The sequence below is a fragment of the Entelurus aequoreus genome, linkage group LG01 (assembly GCF_033978785.1).
Source record: "Entelurus aequoreus isolate RoL-2023_Sb linkage group LG01, RoL_Eaeq_v1.1, whole genome shotgun sequence".
Taxonomy (NCBI): Eukaryota; Metazoa; Chordata; class Actinopteri; order Syngnathiformes; family Syngnathidae; genus Entelurus; species Entelurus aequoreus.
Window position 1 is genome coordinate 20,538,086 of NC_084731.1, and position 24,819 is coordinate 20,562,904.

Here is a 24,819-nt window from a genome sequence, read left to right on the forward strand (position 1 = left end):
TTGTTCTCAATGGAAAGGCAACAAGGCAACCGCTTGTTACTCTCGGGGTCTCCTAGTCACTCAGGCAAATCATATGGTCTAAAAACGCATTTTTCCATGGATAACATGACATCATCGCGCCAATTGCGTGCTCTTTCAGTCAACTAGTGCGCATAAATACAGCCCGGCCCCCGGCCAAAATCTTTTTAATTGTAATTTTGAGGAATTTATCTGAATGTGCATGAACTATTTCTGTTCAAAATTGTTTGAAATGTTAAATGTTTAAATATTAACTGTCAGTTTACTGTACTGTGCCAACTGTACTACTATATGAGTACGTATTTTCTATTGTTTCATTGAAAATAAAACAGCAAAGTCCATTTGGCTGTCATCTGTTTTAATTATGAAACACAATTGTGTCAAAGTCATGATTTTTTTTTTTCATGCTTGAAGAAAGAAATTATTACTTTAAAAAAGTAGTTTTATACTTGTGAGTGTTGATGACACAGCTTTGCAACACTTGATATTCTAGTTTCAAACATGTTTTACTCAATATAGGTCATCAAATCTCAGCAATAAGCTGTAATATCTTACTGAGATCATTTAGGACCAAAACCCTTAAAACAAGTAAAACAATCTAACATAAAATCTGCTTAGTGAGAAGAATTATCTTATCAGACAGAAAATAAACAAATATCACCCTTATTTGAGATATTTCATCTTGCTTAGATTTCAGTTTTTGCAGTGTAGGAAGGAGGTTCACACGGCCCCCCATTTGTCACGTTTACATAAAACCAGACAGCAGCAGAAGGTCAACTATCTTAAAATGTGTTTGCTATATAGAGTGGTGCTTTCCATCATTTTCAGCAGACTGCATGACGTGAGATCGGTCCAGGAATGGAGCCATATGAATCCCTTCCCTATTGTGCAATGTAGCTGCACTGCAAAAAACTGAAATCTAAGTAAGATGAAATATCTCAAATAAGGGTGATATTTGCTTATTTTCTGTCTGATAAGATAATTCTTCTCACTAAGCAGATTTGATGTTAGAGTGTTTTACTTGTTTTAAGGATACAAGCGGCTGAAATGAGTTTCCTCTGTCGGGTGGTAGGGCTCTTTCTTAGAGATAGGGTAAAGCCGCTGCTCCTCCACATCAAGAGGACCCCGGACGCATTCCTGAGGAGGTGTTTACTAGGGGTGAATTGCGATCCTTATCTGTAACGATTCTTAACCGATCAAAAATCTAAAAAAAAAAATTTTTTTTAAAAATCTGTCCTGTTCAGTTCCTGAGGAAAACCATATTGTTGATGTAGACGTCCATTTCTGCTGTACAGATTCACTTTAGAAAATAGAAGTGTGGGATACTTCTCCTGTCGCCTGATTGGGTGGAATTGTATTAAACAAAACCAGTTTCTTTTAAATAATATAGAAATGTATCACAGATGTTTATCTATTTTATGGAGGAATGTCATTAATCATAGAACTGGCATCCAATGTTATTAAAAAGTATTGATTTTGAATGAAGAATTGTTTTGAATCAACAATCAATTATGAATCGAATCGTGTAGTGTTTAGGGCCACGTGGAGTATGGGCTTCTCTGCTTAGGCTGCTGCCCCCGCAACCCGACCTTGGAAAAGCAGAAGAAGATGGATGGATGGGCTCCCCCATTAACAAATGTTTTCACTTTTTTATTCGTGTGAAATGATTATTATATTTTTAAATCAAACTTGAATTTAATGTGATGCATGTTGTTTTTCCAAAAGAACAGACTATGTTTAATAACTATTTTTTTTGTGTGCAAAATAACAAGTTTTTAAACCTTCCTAACTCAATTCTGACCAGGATTCGTACCCTGTGCCACTGCTTTTGTGCGCCACAGGAGCTAGTGGGACCAATTTGTCATTACATTCCTACCAGTGATGCATTTTTGGACATTTTACATGCGCTTCTTCACACGAAACAGGGCCAAGGTGCGCCATCTGCACGGAGGGAAGAGTGGCCCTGGACATTTTGGTTTTCAGGTCTCATTTTTGAGGAAATTTGTATAATGCTCTACTCTGGGACGCATATGTGCCCCCAGGCTGCACTTTGGACACCCCTGATCTAGACTAAATTAGTTTGATTAATGACCCCTTATCATTTCACTATAAAATCCCTTTGTGGACACTTTCTATTCATCATGTATGCACTGTGAATATTGTCCTTAAAAAGGGAACCACACTTTTTTTTAAGGGAGAATTTTGCGTATGCGAGACAAGAACACACATCTTTCTCTTTTTTGTGCGTTCTAAATAGTCGAAAACTGCTAGCAAGAAGCGGATAACAATACAGGTAAAGGGGACCCGATTTATTTCTCAAAAAAATCCAACATCGTTTTAGATACATGCTAAATTACCTCCCTGCTTGGCACTCAGCATCAAGGGTTGGAATTGGGGGTTAAATCACCAAAAATGATTCCCTGCTGCTCACTGCTCCCCTCACCTCCCAGGGGGTGATCAAGGGTGATGGGTCAAATGCAGAGAAGAATTTCGCCACACCTAGTGTGTGTGTGACAATCATTGGTACTTTAACTTTTTAACTTTAAACAGTGTTCTGAAAATTACTTTAATTAATTATAGTTCCTCGTTACATTACTAAAAAAGTAATTGAATTACTAACAAAATGACTCTTTAAAAAATTTAATTAACTCTAGGGAAAGTAATGAATACTTTACTTAAAAATAAAACTTCCAATATTTTGCATATGCCGTTTAGACACCTTATGTCCTTGTGTGTGCTTTTTAAAAGGCGGGGCCTGTTGCTTAGTGACGTGAGCAAGGGTTTCCGATGGAGCTGTGTTTGTTAGCTTTAGCAGTTAGCATCGGGACTTTTGACGCCAGCTCTTTTTAATCTTTTCGTCAGATTGTTACCTCTGGATGACAAAGACATTCAATGTGCTTTGATGGCTGTCATAGCTTCTTGTCAACAAACGGCGTATTGTTTGGATGGCACGTTTTTGTCACTTCAAAATAAGTAAGCAAACAAAGGCTCCTAATTAGTCTGCTGACATATGCAGTAACATTTTGTGTCATTTTCCATTCTATTATTTTATTAACATTATTAAGGACAAATGGTAGAAAATTAATTATTAATCTACTTGTTTATTTACTGTTAATATCTGCTCACTCACATGTTCTATCTACACTTCTGTTAAAATGTAATAATCACTTATTCTTCTGTCGTTTGATACTTTACATTAGTTTTGGATGATACCGCAAATTTGGGTATCAATTGCGGGACCAGTACGTTTCAGAGGCGATATAGTACCGAAAATGATTCATTAGTATCGCGGTACTATACTAATCCCTGTATGCTGTACAACCCTATCCAGAACAGTATCAATGTCGCTATAGCTTGGTTAATATGCAGGTCATGGCATGTCAATGGAGCGTTGTTGGTGGTTTTTGGATGTTTTTTGGATTTTTTGGATAGCCGCCTCTTGCTAGCAGTTTGTTATGGTTTAGATTGCACAGAAAAGAGAAATACATGTGTTCTTGTTTCACATAAAGGTTTTGTGGATAATGGGCAAAATTCCGAAAAAAGTGCAGTTCCCCTTTAAAGTCTTATCATTGTGTTCTTTCTTTCTTTGAGATTCTCCTAATGAGACAAAATATTGTTCAAAATAAAATGTGTATATGTAATATATGTTGGTTTTTTGAGACGATAGTCTCATTGTCACGTTCCATTCCTATGCTATTTGTTACTTCAATACATTTGTTCCAATATGCACGGACTGGCATTAAATTTAGTTTTGAAAGAAAAAAATAATAAATAATAAAATAAATAAAAAATAAACTCTTGGCATGTCGTACAAAACGAAGCACACACAACATTTTCTCGTCCTCTCCTTATTAAAGCTGCTTTGGTTACAAGACGGCCGTGACGTCTGTCGAGCTCTCGCGCATACCAAGGTGTTGTCGGGGACTCCTTCCCAGACGTCACATACTTTGCCCCCTACCCCCCCAACCCCCGCGTCTGTGTATTCCTTTTTGCCTCTACGGTAAATCAAAATGAGTGGGTGTAGTTACACCAGAGTGTGTCTATCATCTGCTGAAGACTGTCTCCACTTCTGATACAAGGTCTACCGGGAGCTGTTTGTCATAAAGATGTCCGCGCTGTGAAAGACAGTGCTATTGTACTCAGGGCTGACAGTGTGGAGACCTTGGACGCTGAGCCCACCGCGTTGGGACCTGAAATTGGAATGAAAAGATTCAGACAGTCAATATATGTATTTTTGTGCGTCTTTTTGAAAAAAAAAAATTAATAATGTTTTTTGTATAATGGCCTATTCTACCAAGATGCTAAAAAAACAAGCATTAATTAGCACAGTGTTTTTCAACCTTTTTTGAGCCAAGGCACATTTTTTGCGTTGAAAAAATCCGGAGGCACACCACCAACAGAAATCGTTAAAAAATTAAACTCAGTTGACACAATTGTTGGATATGACTTTAAACCAAAACCAACATGCATCTATATAGCTCTTGTCTCAAAGTAGGTGTACTGTCACCACCTGTCACATCTACGGAGCCCCTAAAGCAGGTGTCCCCAAACTACGGCCCGCGGGCCGGATCCAGCCCCCCAACATCCAAAATCCAGCCCACAGGAAGTCCCAAGTTTAAAAAATAATAAAATAAAAATAAAAAGTATTTTTTAAATTTTTTTTAAAAAATGTTTTTAATCTTTCCTTTCTAATCCATTTTCTAGCGCTTGTTACTCTTGGTGTCTCCTAGTCGCTCAGGCAAATCATATTGTCTAAAAATGAATTTTCCCATCGATAACATGACAATGTTAAATGTTGATGAACATGACAAAACGGATTATAAAGACAATGTATATATATATATATATATATATATATATATATATATATATATATATATATATATATATATATATATATATATATATATATATGTCTTAATTAGATTATCCAAAAAATAGTGCTCGATACCGTGGTAGAGCGTAATATGTATGTGTGGGAAAAAATCACAAGACTATTTCATCTCTACAGGCCTGTTTCATGAGGGGTTTTCCTCAATCCTCAGGAGATTTTTTTCTCTCTCTGAGGATTGAGGAAAACCCCTCATGAAATACGCCTGTAGAGGTGAAATAGTCTTGTGATTTTTTCCCACACATACATACATATATATATATATATATATATATATATATATATATATATATATATATATATATATATATATATATATATATATATATATATAGGAAAACCCCTCATGAAACAGGCCTGTAGAGATGAAATAGTCTTGTGATTTTTTCCCACACATACATATATATATATATATATACACATATATATATATATATATATATATATATATATATATATATATATACATATATACATATATATATATATATATATATATATATATATATATATATATATATATATATATATATATATATATATATATATATATATATATATATATATATATATATATATATATATATATATATACAGCCTGGCCCCTGGCCAAATTTTTTTAACCCAATGCGGCCCCCGAGTCCAAAAGTTTTGGGACCCCTGCCCTAAAGGGACATGGAGGAAATATTTTTTTTGATAATTTTTTTTATTTTTTTTTAGACATGTATTTTGTGCGCACGAGAAACGTTTTATAAAGTTATTAAAAAAACAAAAGTATAATATATATATTTTTTTAGACATGTGCACAAGAAAAAAAAAAAAAGAAGTTTTTTTTAGACACGAGGTTTCTCGTGCGCAGAGATGCATGTCTTAAAAAATAAATAAATTATAAATTAAATTTTTTTTTTTTTTTTACAACTTTATAAAAACTTTCTCGTGCGCACGAGATACATGTCTAAAAAATAAATAAATACAAAAATAAATTATAATTTTTTTTCCCCCCATTTCCCTTCAAGAGTAGTGGTTCTTAACCTGGGTTCGATCGAACCCTAGGTTAACCAGGGGTTCGGCGGAGGTCAATATAAACTTCTCCCTATCGGCGTATTACGGATACGGCAACAGCTGACTGGTTTGCAGGTGTGTAATTTGTTGTGAGTTTATGCACTGTGTTGGTTTTGTTCTTTGAACAAGGTGATGTTCATGCACGGTTCATTTTATGCACCAGTAAAAAAAACATGGTAACACTTTAGTATGGGGAACATATTCACCATTAATTAGTTGCTTATTAACATGCAAATTAGTAACATATTGGCTCTTAACTAGTCATTATTAAGTACTTATTAATGCCTTATTCGGCATGGCCTTATTATAACCCTAACAATGGCCCTGACCCTCTAACCCTGACCCTAACCCTAACCAAATAACTCTAAATTAAGTCTTTATTACTAAGAATATGTTCCCCTAGTGTCCAAAACATTCTAAATTAAGTCTTTGTTACTTAGAATATGTTCCCCATACTAAAGTGTTACCAAAAACATATAAATTTGTCTTGAATTTGAAAAAAACCAACATTTTATTTTTCAAAAAAACTGCGACTTATAGTCCGAAAAATACGGTAGCCTTCCCTAAGATTCAATGCCTTTTCTTAGGGGCACTCACCTTTTGTTTATTTTTGGTTTAAGCATTAGACACCTTTTTACCTGCACACTGCCTCCCGCTGTTTCCGACATCTACAAAGCAATTAGCTACCTGCTGCCACCTACTGATATGGAAGAGTATTACACGGTTACTCTGCCGAGCTCTAGACAGCACCGACACTCAACAAAGACACATAATTTGCAGACTATAATTACTGGTTTGCTAAAAATATTTTTAACCCAAATAGGTGAAATGAGCTAATTTCTCACGGCACACTAGTGCACAGTGGTTGAAAAACACTGAATTAGCATATGCAAACTATGAAAATTGAGTGTATAATTAGTAGCGATCTAACCAGACGGGCGGAACATTTCTGCAGACCGCCTTCTTTAAATGAGGTTTCTGCGTGTACCATGGAAACACTCATTTACTGCACATCCAGCATCATGCTCCATCCAACCTGTGCTGTTTTTCAACGTTGTGTAACTTACAGCACGCAACTATAATCTGTACCGCCTTTTCTGGGGCAATATACATACTGTACATACTAGGGTTGTTCCGACAACAATATTTTGGTACCGGTACCGGTACTAGTAAGAACTTTACACTACTTTATATTAGAAATGGCAACAGCGGAAGATGAATGCCACATAAGAAGGTAGAGAAAATGAAGAAGCTTACACATTTTCAGGACTTATGCAGATCCCAAATACACATCAGCAGGTACCAGAAGGTAAGAAAAGTTGATTTTGCATAATATTGCGAAACAAAACGTCAGGTAATATGTCTGCTAATTTGTGCCATTTTTGCGGTCCTTATACACACACCATAATAATACTCGCATGTTTAATGCGCCGACAATCCATCAAGCGGTGCGGCTTCATAGCTTACCAAAGTCCTACTAAAAACAGTTTGACAGACTTTCGAGTGCCGTGTGTAATGTTCTATATTCTCAATGGAACATTTAATGTTTTGGTGTCTACATGTATCTCTTATGTATGACTGCCATCTACTGGTCACACTTATCATTACACCATGTACCAAATAAAATTGCTCCGAGGTCGGTAAGCGCAACCAGAATTATGCCGTACATTAGGTTATAAGGCACACTGTCGATTTTTGAGAAAATGAAATGATTTTAAGTGCGCCTTATAGTTCGAAAAATACTGTATTTTTTTTTTTCAAAGGGAACAATTGTTTGGAAATATGAACTGCAGTCGACACGTTTAGGGTTGACCTCAGAGTTTCTATCGTATTTGCTAATATAACAAAGTGGCGTTCCAATTACACAACGGTCTTTTGCAGCTTTTTAATTTTTTTCCCGCTCTCTCTGCTCCTTCGACGATGATGACGATCTCTAATCTGCTGTGTTCAGGCAGCAGCAGGAGAGCGGATTACGCAGCTCAGCACCGAGGACACTAACCATCTCTCCACTGACCTGGTATCCTCGGGATGGTGATCTGCCGACTACTGCTGCCTTCACCTCCCTCGCCAAAGGGTTTTATCTGGATGATGTAATCCTCATTGGTGGGCAGCGTGAGCTCCACGGAGGTGGTGTTTGTCTCCATGACATTGGGGCGACCGTGTTGGTTCTTCTTGTACAGCACCTAAACACAGTCCAATTAGGTCAGTTAAAAAAAGGCCACAAATACAGTCGCGGTCAAAAGTTTACAGGACATAATGTCATGGCTGTCTTGAGTTTCCAATCATTTCTACAACTCTTATTTTTTTGTGATTGGAGCACATACTTGTTGGTCACAAAAAAACATTCATGAATTTTGGTTCTTTTATGAATTTATTATGGGTCTACTGAAAATGTGACCAAATCTGCTGGGTCAAAAGTATACATACAGCAATGTTAATATTTGGTTACATGTCCCTTGGCAAGTTTCACTGCAATAAGGCGCTTTTGGTAGCCATCCACAAGCTTCTGGTTGAATTTTTGACCACTCCTCTTGACAAAATTGGTGCAGTTCAGCTAAATGTGTTGGTTTCCTGACATTGACTTGTTTCTTCAGCATTGTCCACTTTGGGAAGGCCATTCTAAAACCTTATTTCTAGCCTGATTTAGCCATTCCTCTACCACTTTTGACGTGTGTTTGGGGTCATTTTCCTGTTGGAACACCCAACTGCGCCCAACACCCAACCTCCGGGGCTGATGATTTTAGGTTGTCCTGAAGAATTATTTCATTGTCCCATTTACTCTCTGTAAAGCACCAGTTCCATTGGCAGCAAAACAGGCCACAGAGCATAATACTACCACCACCATGCTTGACGGTAGGCCTGGTGTTCCTGGGATTAAAGACCTCACCTTTTCTCCTCCAAACATATTGCTGGGTATTGTGGCCTAACAGCTAAATTTTTGTTTCATCTGACCACAGAACTTTCCTCCACAAGGTCGTATCTTTGTCCATGTGATGTCAGATTAAAGACAAATTTAGCTGTTTGGCTAAAATCATCAGCCCGGAGTTTGGATCTTGGGCGGAGTTGGATGTTCCAACAGGACAATGACGCCAAACACATGTCAAAAGTGGTAAAGGAATAGCTAAATCAGGCTAGAATGAAGGTTTTAGAATGGCCTTCCCAAAGTCCTGATTTAAACGTGTGGACAATGCTGAAGAAACAAGTCCATTTCAGAAAACTAACACATTTAGCTGAACTGCACCAATTTTGTCAAGAGGAGTGGTCAACAATTCAACCAGAAGCTTGTGGATGGCTACCAAAAGCGCCTTATTGCAGTGAAACTTGCCAAGGGACATGTAAGCAAATATTAACATTGCTGTATGTATACTTTTGACCCAGCAGATTTGCTCACATTTTCAGTAGACCCATCATCATCATTGGCAGTCACTCGTAGTCGAGTATGACTGTCCTCAGAATGGATGGATTCCCATTCGGGAGGACGCCCGCGCGTGACGTCTTTTAGCGTGGGGAGACTGATGCGCCTGCAGCCACCACACGGTCCTTGGCAGAGAGGGGCCTTGATCCAGTGGCATGGATCCATGACGACTGGAGACCACCCTCTGTTGCAGCCTTCATCCGCCTTCAGTGCCGTGTCATCCTCTGCCACTTCCACCGTTGAGGTCTTTGAAATGCTATTCAACCCATAACTGGGACCCTGACAGGTACTACCACCCCGGGTCAGAGTGGACCTGGGAGCAATGATGACTGAGGGGTAACTCCACCTTCCCCAAAACACCAGAACTCCCGAAATGAAGCCTCATCACCGGATGCAGTTTTGAGTCATACCCAGGACAAGTAGACCCATAATAAATTCATAAAAGAACCAAACTTCATGAATGTTTTTTGTGACCAACAAGTATGTGCTCCAATCACTCTATCACGAAAAAACAAGAGTTGTACAAATGATTGAAAACTCAAGACAGCCATGACATTATGTTCTTTACAAGTGTATGAAAACTTTTGATCGTGACTGTATGAATGGAAAAAAAAAAGGGACAAGGTGTTTACTTTGTAACCGGTGACCTCGGACTCATTCTCCAGGGCTTTAACCTGCTCCCAGTTCAATATTATCTTGGAGTTGGACGTGTTCCACATCACTTTACCAGGAGGCTGACTGGGCGCTGAGGAAAAAAAGCGACAACATAAACACGTAGAAAAGTTGACGACAAGTATAATTAGATGTGCTACGTACGAGGCTTTTTGGTGGTGATGCTGACGGTGCCGCTGGGAGGTCCGACACCCGCGGTGTTGTACGCCCTCACCGAGACGTAATACGAAGTGCTGCCTTTCACGCCGTGAATAACAGTCGACGTCTGATTCCCCACAGTTCTTTGCACATTGGCCGCGTCTTCCTTTTCGCCTCTGCCCCAGTATCTCAGCTGGGGGAAATGCAAACACAACAACACCACAAAAGACAGTTTAAAAGGAATTCCGCCACTTCCTGTCAATCAGGTATGAACTCGGCTCGAAAAAAAGACGCGGCGTGTTACCTTTGCGCGACTTTTTGTTCGGCTCGGTAGCATTGGGCGGCAATACCACTTTTAAGGTGGGGAGGTAAACAGTGTCACTTCGCAAACAAAAGTGAAACAAATGGAGGGAATAGTCAATGCCTCCCCGCCTGCAAATACTAATAACAGGTTTTCTTTGTCACCGCGGTTGTCAGCGCAGAAACGGCGGACATGCTCGGCAGCCCAAATATAATTTGACTTTCCTCGCAAGAATGATTTTCACACACTCTTCTCCTCTGTTGACTTTGAGTGGTCAACAATTTATATATCTGCCACTTCATGCATTCAATGGATGGAAAATAGCTTCTTTGTTCTCATCTGGGATTTCAAAGAAGAGCAGAATCTAAAGGGGAACTGCACTTTTTTTGTGAGAGGCACGGACACATACAGTCCTGGTCAAAAGTTGACATACACTTGTAAAGAACATAATGTCATGGCTGTCTTGACTTTTCAATCATTTCTACAACTCTATTTTTTTTGTGATAGAGTGATTGGAGCACATACTTGTTGGTCACAAAAACCATTCATGAAGTTTGGTTCTTTTATGAATTTATTATGGGTCTACTGAAAATGTGACCAAGTCTGCTGGGTCAAAAGTATACATACAGCAATGTTAATATTTGCTTACATGTCCCCTGGCAAGTTTCACTGCAATAAAGCGCTTTTGGTAGCCATCCACAAGCTTCTGGTTGAATTTTTGACCACTCCTCTTGACAAAATTGGGGCAGTTCAGCTAAATTTGATGGTTTTCTTCAGCATTGTCCACACGTTTAAGACAGGACTTTGGGAAGGCCATTCTAAAACCTTAATTCTAGCATGATTTAGCCATTCCTTTACCACTTTTGACGTGTGTTTGGGGTCATTGTCCTGTTGGAACACCCAACTGCGCCCAAGACCCAACCTTGTCCCGAAGAATTTGGGGGTGATCCTCCTTTTTCATTGTCCCATTTACTCTCTGTAAAGCACCAGTTCCATTAAAGATTAAAGTACCAATGATTGTCACACACATAGATGTGGTGGGCAGCAAAACAGGCCCAGAGCATAATACTACCACCACCATGCTTGATGGTAGGGATGGTGTTCCTGGGATTAAAGGCCTCAGCTTTTCTCCTCCAAACATATTGCTGGGTATTGTGGCCAAACAGCTCAATTTTTGTTTCATCTGACATCACATGGACAAAGATAAGACCTTCTGGAGGAAACACAAATGCTGAAGAAACAAGTCCATGTCAGTCAACCAACACATTTAGCTGAACTGCACCAATTTTGTCAAGAGGTGTGGGTCAAAAACTCAAATAACACTCAGCAATATGTTTGGAGGAGAAAAGGTGAGGCATTTAATCCCAGGAACACCAAACCTACCGTCATGCATGGTGGTGATGGTATTATGCTCTGGGCCTGTTTTGCTGCCAATGGAACTGGTGCTTTAAATGGGACAATGAAAAAGGAGGATTACCTCCAAATTCTTCAGGACAACCTCAAATGATCAGCCTGGAGGTTGGGTCTTGGGCGCATTTGGGTGTTCCAACAGGACAATGACCCCAATTACACGTTAAAAGTGGTAAAGGAATTAAGGTTTTAGAATGGCCTTCCCAAAGTCCTGACTTAATTGTGTGGACAATGCTGAAGAAACAAGTCCATGTCAGGAAACCAACAAATTTAGCTGAACTGCACCAATTTGGTCAAGAGGAGGGGTCAAAAATTCAACCAGAAGCTTGTGGATGGCTACCAAAAGCGCCTTATTGCAGTGAAACTTGCCAAGGGACATGTAAGCAAATATTAACATTGCTGTATGTATACTTTTGACCCAGCAGATTTGCTCACATTTTCAGTAAACCATAATAAATTCATAAAAGAACCAAACTTCATGAATGCGACAAACAAGTATGTGCTCCAATCACTCTATCACGAAAAAATAAGAGTTGTAGAAATGATTGGAAACTCAAGACAGCCATGACATTATGTTCTTTACAAGTGTATGTAAACTTTTGACCACGACTGTATGTCTTTTTTTAATGCAGTCTAACTGGTAAATAAACATAAATAAAAGTCCGCCTACAATGGAGCAAATGGGAGCCATAGTGTTGTTTATTGCAGGGGTGTCAAACTCATTCTCGCTCAGGGGCCGCATGGGGGAAAATCTATTCCCACGTAGTAAGATTATGGCATAATAACTTAAAAAGAAAGACAACTTCAGATTGTTTTACTTTGGCCAAAAATAGAACAAGCACATTCTGAAAATGTACATATTGCTAGGATTTTAGGCTATGTCTACATTAAGCCGGATAACTCCTTAAACAAATAATTATTTTGCCTAAGCCACACTAACCCATCGTTTAAGGTTCCCCTCCGTGGATAATTTTTACACGGGTAAGTGCGCCGTGCATTTCTTGAATCTCCGGCTCTTAGCTCTGTATGGACTCATCAATCGTTTACAAACTGAGTTCGGAGAGGAAGTGACGCCAGAAAGACCACGTCCCGGTAACACATAACAGCTAATCTCCACATATAGTCTCACAAACACATTTTGGACAGACGTTGGATTCGTCACACTCAATTTCCCTTGGTTTATTTTATTATTATTTGTTATTTATATATATATATATATATTGTATGTATTTAAATAAATCTAGAGCTTAACTATGCCCCCTTGTGGTCTGTGCCGTCCACTCCTCCCTGTACACAACTATATGTCCTCGTTCTCTTACAGTGCACGGACGCCCGCATTGTTAATTCTGAAGGACTCTGACAGATTTCGTACACCGTGGCAACATAAGCTAGCTGAATTCTGATTGGATACAAACTAAAACTAAAAACAACAGCACTGGAACGAACATATTATGACATGAAGAAAATATGAATACTTTTAGATATTTACATATCTTTAATTATGGTTATGTCTGGTTATGTTAGGCCAGCAGAGAAGGCCTTGCAGAGAACCGCATATGTGGGGTTACCCACATATGCGGTCCTCTCCAAGGTTTCTCATAGTCATTCACATTGACGTCCCACTGGGGTGAGTTTTCCTTGCCCGTATGTGGGCTCTGTACCGAGGATGTCGTTGTGGCTTGTACAGCCCTTTGAGACACTTGTGATTTAGGGCTATATAAATAAACATTGATTGATTGATTGATTGATTGCTGGCCCGGACGGCACACCACTGGTATTTTGGGTTACGAGTTCTGTCACACAATCCCTTAAACTCTTAAACCAAGATACCACAGTACTTAAGTAACAAGAAAGACAATAGAGAACCCCAAAGCCTAGGGATTAGTGTGGACTATTATGCATGCAAGCTTTTCTCCCTCCTTTGCCCAAGGTATTGTACATGAGCCTAAGACGTTCATCAATACTAAAGGAGAACAAGATAGACACACAAACATACTTTCCGTGCACACGCATTCACAAGCACTAAAAGCATGCAAACAGTAAACAAGGAACATAATATCACTGTAGTTTACCTCATAGCCCAGCACTCTTTTCTTATTTGCATTCCAGGGAAGAGCCTTCCATGCAATTTCAATCTGGGATGCTGAGAGGCTCTTGGCACGTACCCTCGTTGGTGCTCGGCCGGGCTCTGAAGTTGATGTATAAAGACTTTAGAAGGAGCACTCATTTTTTGATGAGCCCTCAAAGAGGGAACATTAAAAGTACTTCCTGCGCTTTTTTTTCTTTCATCGGAAGAACAGAAACATGCGTTTTCCCTAAATCCTGGCCACTCTTCTGATCGATACCTATAGCTGAGCCAGCAAAGCGTTGACGGAAGCCGCAATGCACACCTTCCTCTGCCGAGTAGATCGCCGCGACCGTTCCGAAGGGACCTTCTCCCTCGTTGTTGTAAACTCCGACCTTCACATGAAAAGGTGAAAAGGGCTGGATGCTTTCGTTTTTGAAGACGTATCTGGATGTGTCGGCAGACGGTACGGCGGCCTGCATCCAACCCGTGGCACCGAGGGGTCGGAAAGCCACAACATAGCCGAACCCCGGTCCATTCTGTAGCTCTTCTGGAACAGGCTGTGACAGCAAACACACAAACATGTCACACATACAGTGAAGTGAAGTGAATTATATTTATATAGCACTTTTTCTCTAGTGACTCAAAGCGCTTTACATAGTGAAACCCAATACCTAAGTTACATTTAAACCAGTGTGGGTGGCACAGGGAGCAGGTGGGTAAAGTGTCTTGCCCAAGGACACAACGGCAGTGACTAGGATGACGGAGGCGGGGATCGAACCTGGAACCCTCAAGTTGCTGGCACGGCCACTGTACCAACCGAGCTATACAGTATAATCCCAAGAACCAAATTCAGTCATGGCGAGAGGCAGGGTCATCCTTGACTAAGGTTTTCTCGATACCAATATTTTGGTACCGGTACCACAATGTATTTCGATTCTTTTCGATACGTTTCTAAATAAAGGAGACCACAAAAAATGGCATTATTTTAACAAAAAATCTTACGGTACATTAAACATCTGTTCCTTATTGCAATCAAAGAACAAGTTTGTCCTTAAATAAAATGGTGAACATACTAGACAACTTGTCTTTTAGTAGTAAGTAAACAAACAAAGGCTCCTAATTTAGTCTGCTGACGTATGCAGTAACATATTGTGTCATTTATATTATATTATTTTGTCAAAATTATGAGGGACAAGCTGTAAAAAATGATTATTAATCTACTTGTTCATTTACTATTAATATCTGGTTATTTTCCGTTTTAACATGTTCTATCTACACTTCTGTTAAAATGTAATAATCACTTATTCTTCTGTTGTTTGGATACTTTACATGAGTTTTGGGTGATACCACAAATTTAGGTATCGATCCGATACCAAGTAGTTACAGGATCATACATTGGTCATAATTTAAGTTCTCATGTGTCCAGGGACGTATTTCCTGAGTTTATAAACATAATATACCAGCGGTTCTTAACCTTGTTGGAGGTACCGAACCCCACCAGTTTCATATGCGCAGTCCCCGAACCCTTCTTTGGTGAAAAATAAAATGTTTTTTCTTAATTTAATCTTAATTTGTAAATATTAATCATGAAATGATGTTATTATATTAAATAAATACTAATAAAGATATATTTTACAAACAGAAAGTTACAGGAATGTACACATGATCCCATGTTTACATCTCATTGTGCAACATGTGAATGTTTTAGTGGGAACTAAATGCGGGGTACACATTATTTCCAAAGCAGGACCCCCCCACCCCCCACCCAGATGTGCAATACTAGTACACAGCTCATGAAAAACAATATTTTTTGTTATTGTCATTGTAAGTGGGACTAAACACTTATATTAGAAAATAATCTATTGGATTATAATGATTATAATAATAAAACATTTAACTTGTTAATTAGTCAGGTTTGGGACTGGTGTGCTGCTGGTGTGGCCACAGTGCATGTGCACGTCTGACGTCGCTCACATGTGCTCCACTGAATGCTCAAGGAGTTTTTGCGTTTGCTCAAGCATATGGAAAATTAGAGGGAACGTTGTTTGGGGGTATCCATAATACGCCGATAGAGAGGTTTTTATTTACACGATGAGTCGGGTGTGTCTTGACCTCCGCGGCAGAGGCTCCGTCGAACCCTTGAGGCCGACTCACCGAACCCCTAGGGTTCGATTGAACCCAGGTTAAGAACCAGTGTAATATACATTTAAAAAAAAAAAAAAAAGATTTTGTGATGCTAAAATTATCGATGTATCATAGTAGTATCGACTAGATACGCTCCTGTACTTGGTATCATTACAGTGGATGTCGGGTGTAGATCCACCCATGGTGTTTGTTAAGCTACGGTGTGTAGTGAAGCATGTTTAGCTATTCCTCGTCCTGCAGGGATGATACTTGTAAGAAACATACTTTATTTGTCGCCATGGAGGCGAGGATTAGTGATTTAGAAGAAGCTAAAACAGTGTGGAGGATGGACGGACATTATCCGCTAACTAGCTAGCCATGTTTTAAAGCACCTCTTCCGGAGGGTGTTTCAGTGTTATAACTTCACCTTTATTGTCACTGTTTAAGTCAAAATTCGTCCATTCTCCCTTTTTTGTTTTTAAGTACTCCGTGATTGTGCGCTGCCGAACATGCTCCTCTGTTCGTAAAACCAGCAATGTCATGATGTGACGACATGTCCGTTAAGAAAAAAAAAAATATGGCGAACCGGTACTTTTCATACAGAGTATAACCGTTTTTGATTCATTAGTACGGCGATACTATACTGGTACCGGTATACCGTACAACCCTACCCTTGACTGATCACTAGTCAATCACAGGGCACAACTCAGAGTCTCCAGTTAACCTGCATGTTTTTGGGATGTGGTAGGAACCGGAGTACCCGGAGAAAACCCACCAATTCACGGGAGAGAACGTGACAACTAAACAACTAAATGTGACAACTCCACCCTTGAACTCCTGACTGTGAAACCCAACAGGAACTTAAAGATCACACAAATTACAGAGGTATTGGCGTGGAAAGCAAGTGTTAAAATTTAAGGCATTTTTCCTCTTCAATGCCAGAGTGCCTTGTCCCACTCCCAAAAAAAACAGGCTGTCATTGTGCTATTGAACCGTGTATTTCCATCACCCCCATTATTGGACTAAAAATTGTCACTGTTTGAGACAAACTCAACCACCTCCTGAAGTCAATTGGCATCCACCATCAAAGAAACGTGCTGGCGTTGAAGGGAGCCGTAATGACCGATGCCAATTTTGGACAGTTTGCGGTAGTTTTTCCAAAACTGGCTTCTTAAGTTATCTTCGAATTCTTTAACTTGTTTATTAGAGCCATTTTGTATAGGAATGCTGTACTCATCTTAGACAATCAGTGTTCATTTACTGGCTACTCTATAGACCAGAGCCATTTAAAAAGTGGATACTTGAACCTGTTCTTAAAAAAGTCTAACCTTGATCCGAATGTCTCAGTTAATTACTGATCAATAGTCAAACTTTCAAAGATTCTCAGAACAGTATTTGCCAAACAAATACAAACTGGCATGAAATAATGATTTAAGGACTTTTAGTCAAGCTCTAGAACAGGGGTCCCCAAACTTTTTGACTCGGGGAATGCTGTATATACTGTATATGTATATATATACATATATATACAGTTGTGGTCAAAAGTTTACATACACTTGTAAATAACATAATGTCATGGCTGTCTTGAGTTTCCAATCATTTCTACAACTCTTAACAAAAAAAACATTCATGAAGTTTGGTTCTTTTGTGGATTTATTATGGGTCTACTGAAAATGTGACCAAATCTGCTGGGTCAAAAGTATACATACAGCAATGTTAATATTTGGTTACATGTCCCTTGGCAGGTTTCACTGCAATAAGGCGCTTTTGGTAGCCACCCACAAGCTTCTGGTTGAATTTTTGACCACTCCTCTTGACAAAATTGGTGCAGTTCAGCTAAATTTGTTGGTTTTCTGAGATAGGACTTGTTTCTTCAGCATTGTCCACACATTTAAGTCTGGTCTTTGGGAAGGCCATTTGAAAACCTTAATTCTAGCCTGATTTAGCCATTCATTTACCACTTTTTGTCATGTCTGTGTGATCATGTTTTGTTTTGGTTATGTTCGGTTTGGTTTTTGGACTCTTTGTGCACTCTTGTTTGTTTTGTCACTATAGCGACCTATTAGTTTCACCTGTCTCACGTTTTGCACTCGCGCACCTGTCACTAATCATGTCGGTATTATTTAAGCTTTCAGTTGCCAGGCAGTCTGTCTGGCGACATTACCTCCTTGACACCCATGCTAACTCTGTTTACTTCTGATACTCATGCCTGTTCATAGTTATGCTTCATGCCATGCCACGTAAGTTTTGTTTTTTCATGTGACAGTTAGCGAGTTTTGCTTCATGTTCATAGTTTCTGCCTTTGTGCAAGTTTTTGTTTTCTTAGCCAAGTTTATCTCCGCCTGTGAGCACGCCTTTTGTTTGTACCCCTTTTTGTAGTTTGTTAGTGTTTAAATAAATATGTATCCACCTTCATGCCATGTCCGGTCCAGCTTTTCTCGGGAAAACAAAACCCTCACAGTCCACGTCGTTATGACACTTTTGACATGTGTTTGGGGTCATTGTCCTGTTGGAAGACCCAACTGTGCCCAAGACCCAACCTCCCTTTAGGTTGTCCTGAAGAATTTGGAGATAATCCTCCTTTTTTTATTGTCCCATTTACTCCCTGTAAAGCACCAGTTCCGTTGGCAGCAAAACAGGCCCAGAGCATAATACTACCACCACCATGCTTGACGCAAGGTATGGTGTTTCTGGGATTAAAGGCCTCACCTTTTCTCCTCCAAACATATTACTGGGTATTGTGGCCAAACAGCTCAGTTTTTGTTTCATCTGACATCACATGGACAAAGATAAGACCTATTGGAGGAATGTTCTGTGGTCAGATGAAACAAAAATTGAGCTGTCATCCCGGGGGCCATAGATAAATCACTTTGACTTTGACACATAGGGTTTAGATGAAGATTCAATCGCAATCTTCACGGTCAAAGTCGACCAGCCTGTCGGTCCATAACCACATTTGTCTACTACCAGATACCAGATATCAATGCGTCGCTAAAATAGGCCGTCTGCGTTTGCGCTTATTATAACAATATCACTCATATTTGGTTAATATTCTACTCTCTATTTTATGCTGCTGCTGTCACTACTCTCTATTTTATGCTGCTGCTGTCATATATACTGTATATACTGTAATATTGTACATGGTCATTGGTTTATATTGTATATATGTTATAGACATAATATAATATATCTGTATACAAATTATTCTGTACACATATTATGTATATATTCGTATATATGTTAGATTTTTTTATATAGCTATATTAGTCTATTTATTTGACATGTTATTTGTCACCGATTCTGTTCATAACTTTTATGGACAGAATTTCTAGGCGCAGTCAAGGCGTTGAGGGGATCCGGTTTGGTGGCTACAGGATTAGGTCTCTGCTTTTTGCAGATGATGTGGTCCTGATGGCTTCATCTGGCCAGGATCTTCAGCTCTCACTGGATCGGTTCGCAGCTGAGTGTGAAGCGACTGGGATGAGAATCAGCACCTCCAAGTCCGAGTCCATGGTTCTCGCCCGGAAAAGGGTGGAGTGCCATCTCCGGGTTGGGGAGGAGATCTTGCCCCAAGTGGAGGAGCTCAAGTACCTCGGAGTCTTGTTCACGAGTGAGGGAAGAGTGGATCGTGAGATCGACAGGCGGATCGGTGCGGCGTCTTCAGTAATGCGGACGCTGTATTGGTCTGTTGTGGTGAAGAAGGAGCTGAGCCGCAAGACAAAGCTCTCAATCTACCGGTCGATCTACGTTCCCATCCTCACCTATGGTCATGAGCTTTGGGTTATGACCGAAAGGACAGGATCACGGGTACAAGCGGCCGAAATGAGTTTCCTCCGCCGGGTGGCGGGTCTCTCCCTTAGAGATAGGGTGAGAAGCTCTGTCATCCGGGAGGAGCTCAAAGTAAAGCCACTGCTCCTCCACATCGAGAGGAGCCAGATGAGGTGGTTCGGGCATCTGGTCAGGATGCCACCCGAACGCCTCCCTAGGGAGGTGTTTAGGGCACGTCCGACCGGTAAGAGGCCACGGGGAAGACCCAGGACACGTTGGGAAGACTATGTCTCCCGGCTGGCCTGGGAACGCCTCGGGATCCCCCGGGAAGAGCTGGACGAAGTGGCTAGGGAGAGGGAAGTCTGGGCTTCCCTGCTTAGGCTGCTGCCCCCGCGACCCGACCTCGGATAAGCGGAGGAAGATGGATGGATGGATGGATAGTCTATTTATACCTGCATTGTCCTTTCCAGCCTTACACTTTCCATCATTGTAACTGAGCTTCTGTGTTGAACAATTTCCCTTGTGTATCATTAAAGTTTGTCTAAGTCTAAGGTCACAACATGTAAATAGAATATTGTTGGTGGTATTTGGACGTTTTTTACAGGGTTTTATTGGTGCAAAAGAGGACCCTCAATCTGTTGATTAAATTGTTAGCCAGTTATTCACAATTTCGAATGCATGAAAAAAGGTTTTATCCGGCCTGCGGACATAGGCCTTAAGGAATTGCCTTGATAAAAAAACAATCCCATGTGTTGGTTAATTTACAATTTGTAAATGTCATTAATAACCACTTAAGTAGCAGTTAGAAGTTTTGTGCCATTCTTCGACCAGTAAGGTTCAGTCTTTACATGTTCCCCTTTAACAATTCTGGTTTAAAAAAAAAAAATATCAAGACTGAGTCAATGTGGAAGTTTAGTGCACAATGACACATTAGCAGGAAGCCTACATTAATACTAGATTTCAAAGCTGCCTTTATTTCAAAGAATAAGATAAATACAAAGCTGTGAGTGTTAAAGAATGCATTGAATTAATGGTCAAAAGTATTTGGCCACCTGCCTTAACTCACATATGAACTTGAAGTGCCATCCCATTCCTAACCCATAGGGTTCAATTTGATGTCGGTCCACCTTTTGCAACTATTACAGCTTCAACTCTTCTGGGAAGGCTGTCCACAAGGTTGCGCAGTGTGCTTATAGAAATTTTCCACCATTCTTCCAAAAGTGCATTGGTGAGGTCAAGAAGGCCTGGCTCTCAGTCTCCGTTCTAATTTATCCCGAAGGTGTTCTATCGGGTTCAGGTCAGGACTCTGTGCAGGCCAGTCAAGTTCATCCACACCAGACTCTGTCATCTATGTGGCCAGGCCAAGTGATTAGGACACCTGATCCTGATCATTTGGATGGGTGGCCAAATACTTGTGTTTCAACATGACTCACCAACCTTATTGTGACCACAAAAATGCCTTATACATTTTTAACATATATTTAAAAAATACAGCCTTCTGGGGTGCGTCCTGAGTGCGCTTACCTCCCATGTGATGACTAATTCCGAACGACTCCCACCGCCGCCGCTTACGTTCGCTGGTGTGACCATTGGAGCTGGTGGGAAAAGAGGCATACATTTTAAACTTGCTTTGGATTTATGCCCCAAAAAACCTACATGGAATCATGTTCAATGCGATACTTGGGAATGGGACAGAGGGAATAAGCCAGGGGTCTGCAACCTGCGGCTCTTGTATCCCTGTCTGGTCACTACGCCGTTTCTTGAGGCACGGCCACGAGTCTTTCAAAGTTCTGCACCAGCCTTTCAATTCTAGGGGCAGTGTTTTATGGTGAGAAACTACAACACTTGTCATCATTTAGCTTGTTAACTAGAGAGGCATTGAGTGGTATTAGAATTGGCGCTGTGTTATAATACTTGAATTGCAAAATACAGAAGGCATTTTTGCAGAGGTGGCCACCATGCCTCATGATGGGATGGCATCAACATAGGACAAGTACTAAAAGCCAACCAAATACAGCCTTTCGGTAACACTTAAGTATGGGGAACATATTCTAAGTCTTAATTAAGAAGTATTTGGACACTACGGGAACATATTGTGAGTAACAAAGACTTAATTTAGAGTTATTTGGTTAAGGTTAGGGTTAGAGGGTTAGGGGTATTTGGACACTAGGGGAACATATTGTAAGTAACAAAGACTTAATTTAGAGTTATTTGGTTAGGGTTAGGGTTAGAAGGTTAGGGGTATTTGGACACTAGGGGAACATATTGTAAGTAACAAAGACTTAATTTAGAGTTATTTGGTTAGGGTTAGGGGTTAGGGGTATTTGGACACTAGGGGAACATATTGTAAGTAACAAAGACTTAATTTAGAGTTATTTGGTTAGGGTTAGGGGCTAGGGGTATTTGGACACCAGGGGAACATATTGTAAGTAACAAAGACTTAATTTAGAGTTATTTGGTTAAGGTTAGGGTTAGGGGTTAGGGGTATTTGGACACTAGGGGAACATATTGTAAGTAACAAAGACTTAATTTAGAGTTATTTGGTTAAGGTTAGGGTTAGGGTTAGAAGGTTAGGGGTATTTGGACACCAGTGGAACATATTGTGAGTAACAAAGACTTAATTTAGAGTTATTTGGTTAGGGTTAGGGTTAGAGGGTTAGGGGTATTTGGACACTAGGGGAACATATTGTAAGTAACAAAGACTTAATTTAGAGTTATTTGGTTAGGGTTAGGGGTTAGGGGTATTTGGACACTAGGGGAACATATTGTAAGTAACAAAGACTTAATTTAGAGTTATTTGGTTAGGGTTAGGGGTTAGGGGTATTTGGACACTAGGGGAACATATTGTAAGTAACAAAGACTTAATTTAGAGTTATTTGGTTAAGGTTAGGGTTAGGGGTTAGGGGTATTTGGACACTAGGGGAACATATTGTAAGTAACAAAGACTTAATTTAGAGTTATTTGGTTAAGGTTCGGGTTAGGGTTAGAAGGTTAGGGGTATTTGGACACCAGGGGAACATATTGTGAGTAACAAAGACTTAATTTAGAGTTATTTGGTTAGGGTTAGGGTTAGAGGGTTAGGGGTATTTGGACACTAGGGGAACATATTGTAAGTAACAAAGACTTAATTTAGAGTTATTTGGTTAGGGTTAGGGGTATTTGGACACCAGGGGAACATATTGTAAGTAACAAAGACTTAATTTAGAGTTATTTGGTTAAGGTTAGGGTTAGAGGGTTAGGGGTATTTGGACACTAGGGGAACATATTGTAAGTAACAAAGACTTAATTTAGAGTTATTTGGTTAGGGTTAGGGGTTAGGGGTATTTGGACACTAGGGGAACATATTGTAAGTAACAAAGACTTAATTTAGAGTTATTTGGTTAAGGTTAGGGTTAGAGGGTTAGGGGTATTTGGACACCAGGGGAACATATTGTAAGTAACAAAGACTTAATTTAGAGTTATTTGGTTAGGGTTAGGGGTATTTGGACACTAGGGGAACATATTGTAAGTAACAAAGACTTAATTTAGAGTTATTTGGTTAGGGTTAGGGGTTAGGGGTATTTGGACACTAGGGGAACATATTGTAAGTAACAAAGACTTAATTTAGAGTTATTTGGTTAAGGTTAGGGTTAGAGGGTTAGGGGTATTTGGACACCAGGGGAACATATTGTAAGTAACAAAGACTTAATTTAGAGTTATTTGGTTAGGGTTAGGGTTAGAGGGTTAGGGGTATTTGGACACTAGGGGAACATATTGTAAGTAACAAAGACTTAATTTAGAGTTATTTGGTTAAGGTTAGGGTTAGAGGGTTAGGGGTATTTGGACACCAGGGGAACATATTGTAAGTAACAAAGACTTAATTTAGAGTTATTTGGTCAGGGTTAGGGTTAGGGTTGTTGTATAATAAAGCCATGCAGAATAAGGCATTAATAAGTACTTAATAATGACTAATTAAGAGCCTATATGTTACTAATTTGCATGTTAATAAGCAACTAATTAATGGTGAATATGTTCCCCATACTAAAGTGTTACCAGCCTTTCTTTAGGCGTATGTCAGGTTTCCCAAGACGATTTGGAGGGTAGTGAAACAATAGAATAAAAAAATCATCAGTCTAACTCAGACCTGGGCTAGTATTTTGACCCGGGGGGCTAAATTTTGAGAAAAAAATGTGTCCGGGGGCCGGTATATCTGATTTCTAGGAACACTAATACAAAACCTCACGATAATGTCTGATTGAATGCTAAAAACTTCATGGAATTTAACGTTCTTTTACTGAATGAGACGCCCAGAATGTACATGAAAATAAAGAATGTGTGATTTACAATATTAACTATGAAGGATAAAACACTGAATATTGACAACATATGAACGTCACACCCCCTCTCCATTGACATATTTTACAATCACGCGAAACGTAACAAAAATGCAACAAACACAGTGAATTATGAACACTAAGGGTAAAAACCCCCACCTACAATCTGATACATCTGAAATATTACTAAGCTTTAGAACTTTGTTGTAAAAATCTCCTTCCGCGTCTGTCACTGACACCCGCATTTCAGGCTGGCCGCTCTGGAAACACTCTGTGGAAACGCTCCCCACCCACACTGCTTGGTGCCTCGTCTGAGCTGCTGTGACTTAGATTACCAAAGTAACTAATTAGACTACCATAGCAACTAATTAGATTACCATAGTAACTAGTACCGTATTTTTTGGACTACAAGTCGCAGTTTTTTCATAGTTTGGCCGGGGGTGCGACTTATACTCAGGAGCGACTTATGTGTGAACTTATTAACACATTACCGTAAAATATCAAATAATATTATTTAGCTCATTCACGTAAGAGACTAGACGTATAAGATTTCATGGGATTTAGCGATTAGGAGTGACAGATTGTTTGGTAAACGTATAGCATGTTCTATATGTTATAGTTATTTGAATGACTCTTACC

General features: G+C 39.6%; 1 protein-coding gene across 3 annotated transcripts in view; it reads right to left on the bottom strand.

Annotated features, from left to right (window-relative positions):
- Positions 1–1,033: 1,033 nt before the first annotated feature.
- The window catches only part of LOC133649041 (contactin-4-like), a 427,627-nt gene continuing 403,841 nt past the window's right edge, over positions 1,034–24,819 (bottom strand). For all 3 annotated transcript variants that reach the window (XM_062045757.1, XM_062045746.1, XM_062045738.1), the window contains 7 exons: positions 21,392–21,462; positions 14,298–14,532; positions 13,980–14,095; positions 10,203–10,389; positions 10,019–10,131; positions 7,986–8,154; positions 1,034–4,208 (listed from right to left, as the gene is read on the bottom strand). In XM_062045757.1, the coding sequence (XP_061901741.1) occupies positions 4,117–4,208; positions 7,986–8,154; positions 10,019–10,131; positions 10,203–10,389; positions 13,980–14,095; positions 14,298–14,532; positions 21,392–21,462 (983 nt within the window). In that variant the 3' untranslated portion in view covers positions 1,034–4,116. The remainder of the gene's footprint in view (positions 4,209–7,985; positions 8,155–10,018; positions 10,132–10,202; positions 10,390–13,979; positions 14,096–14,297; positions 14,533–21,391; positions 21,463–24,819) is intronic.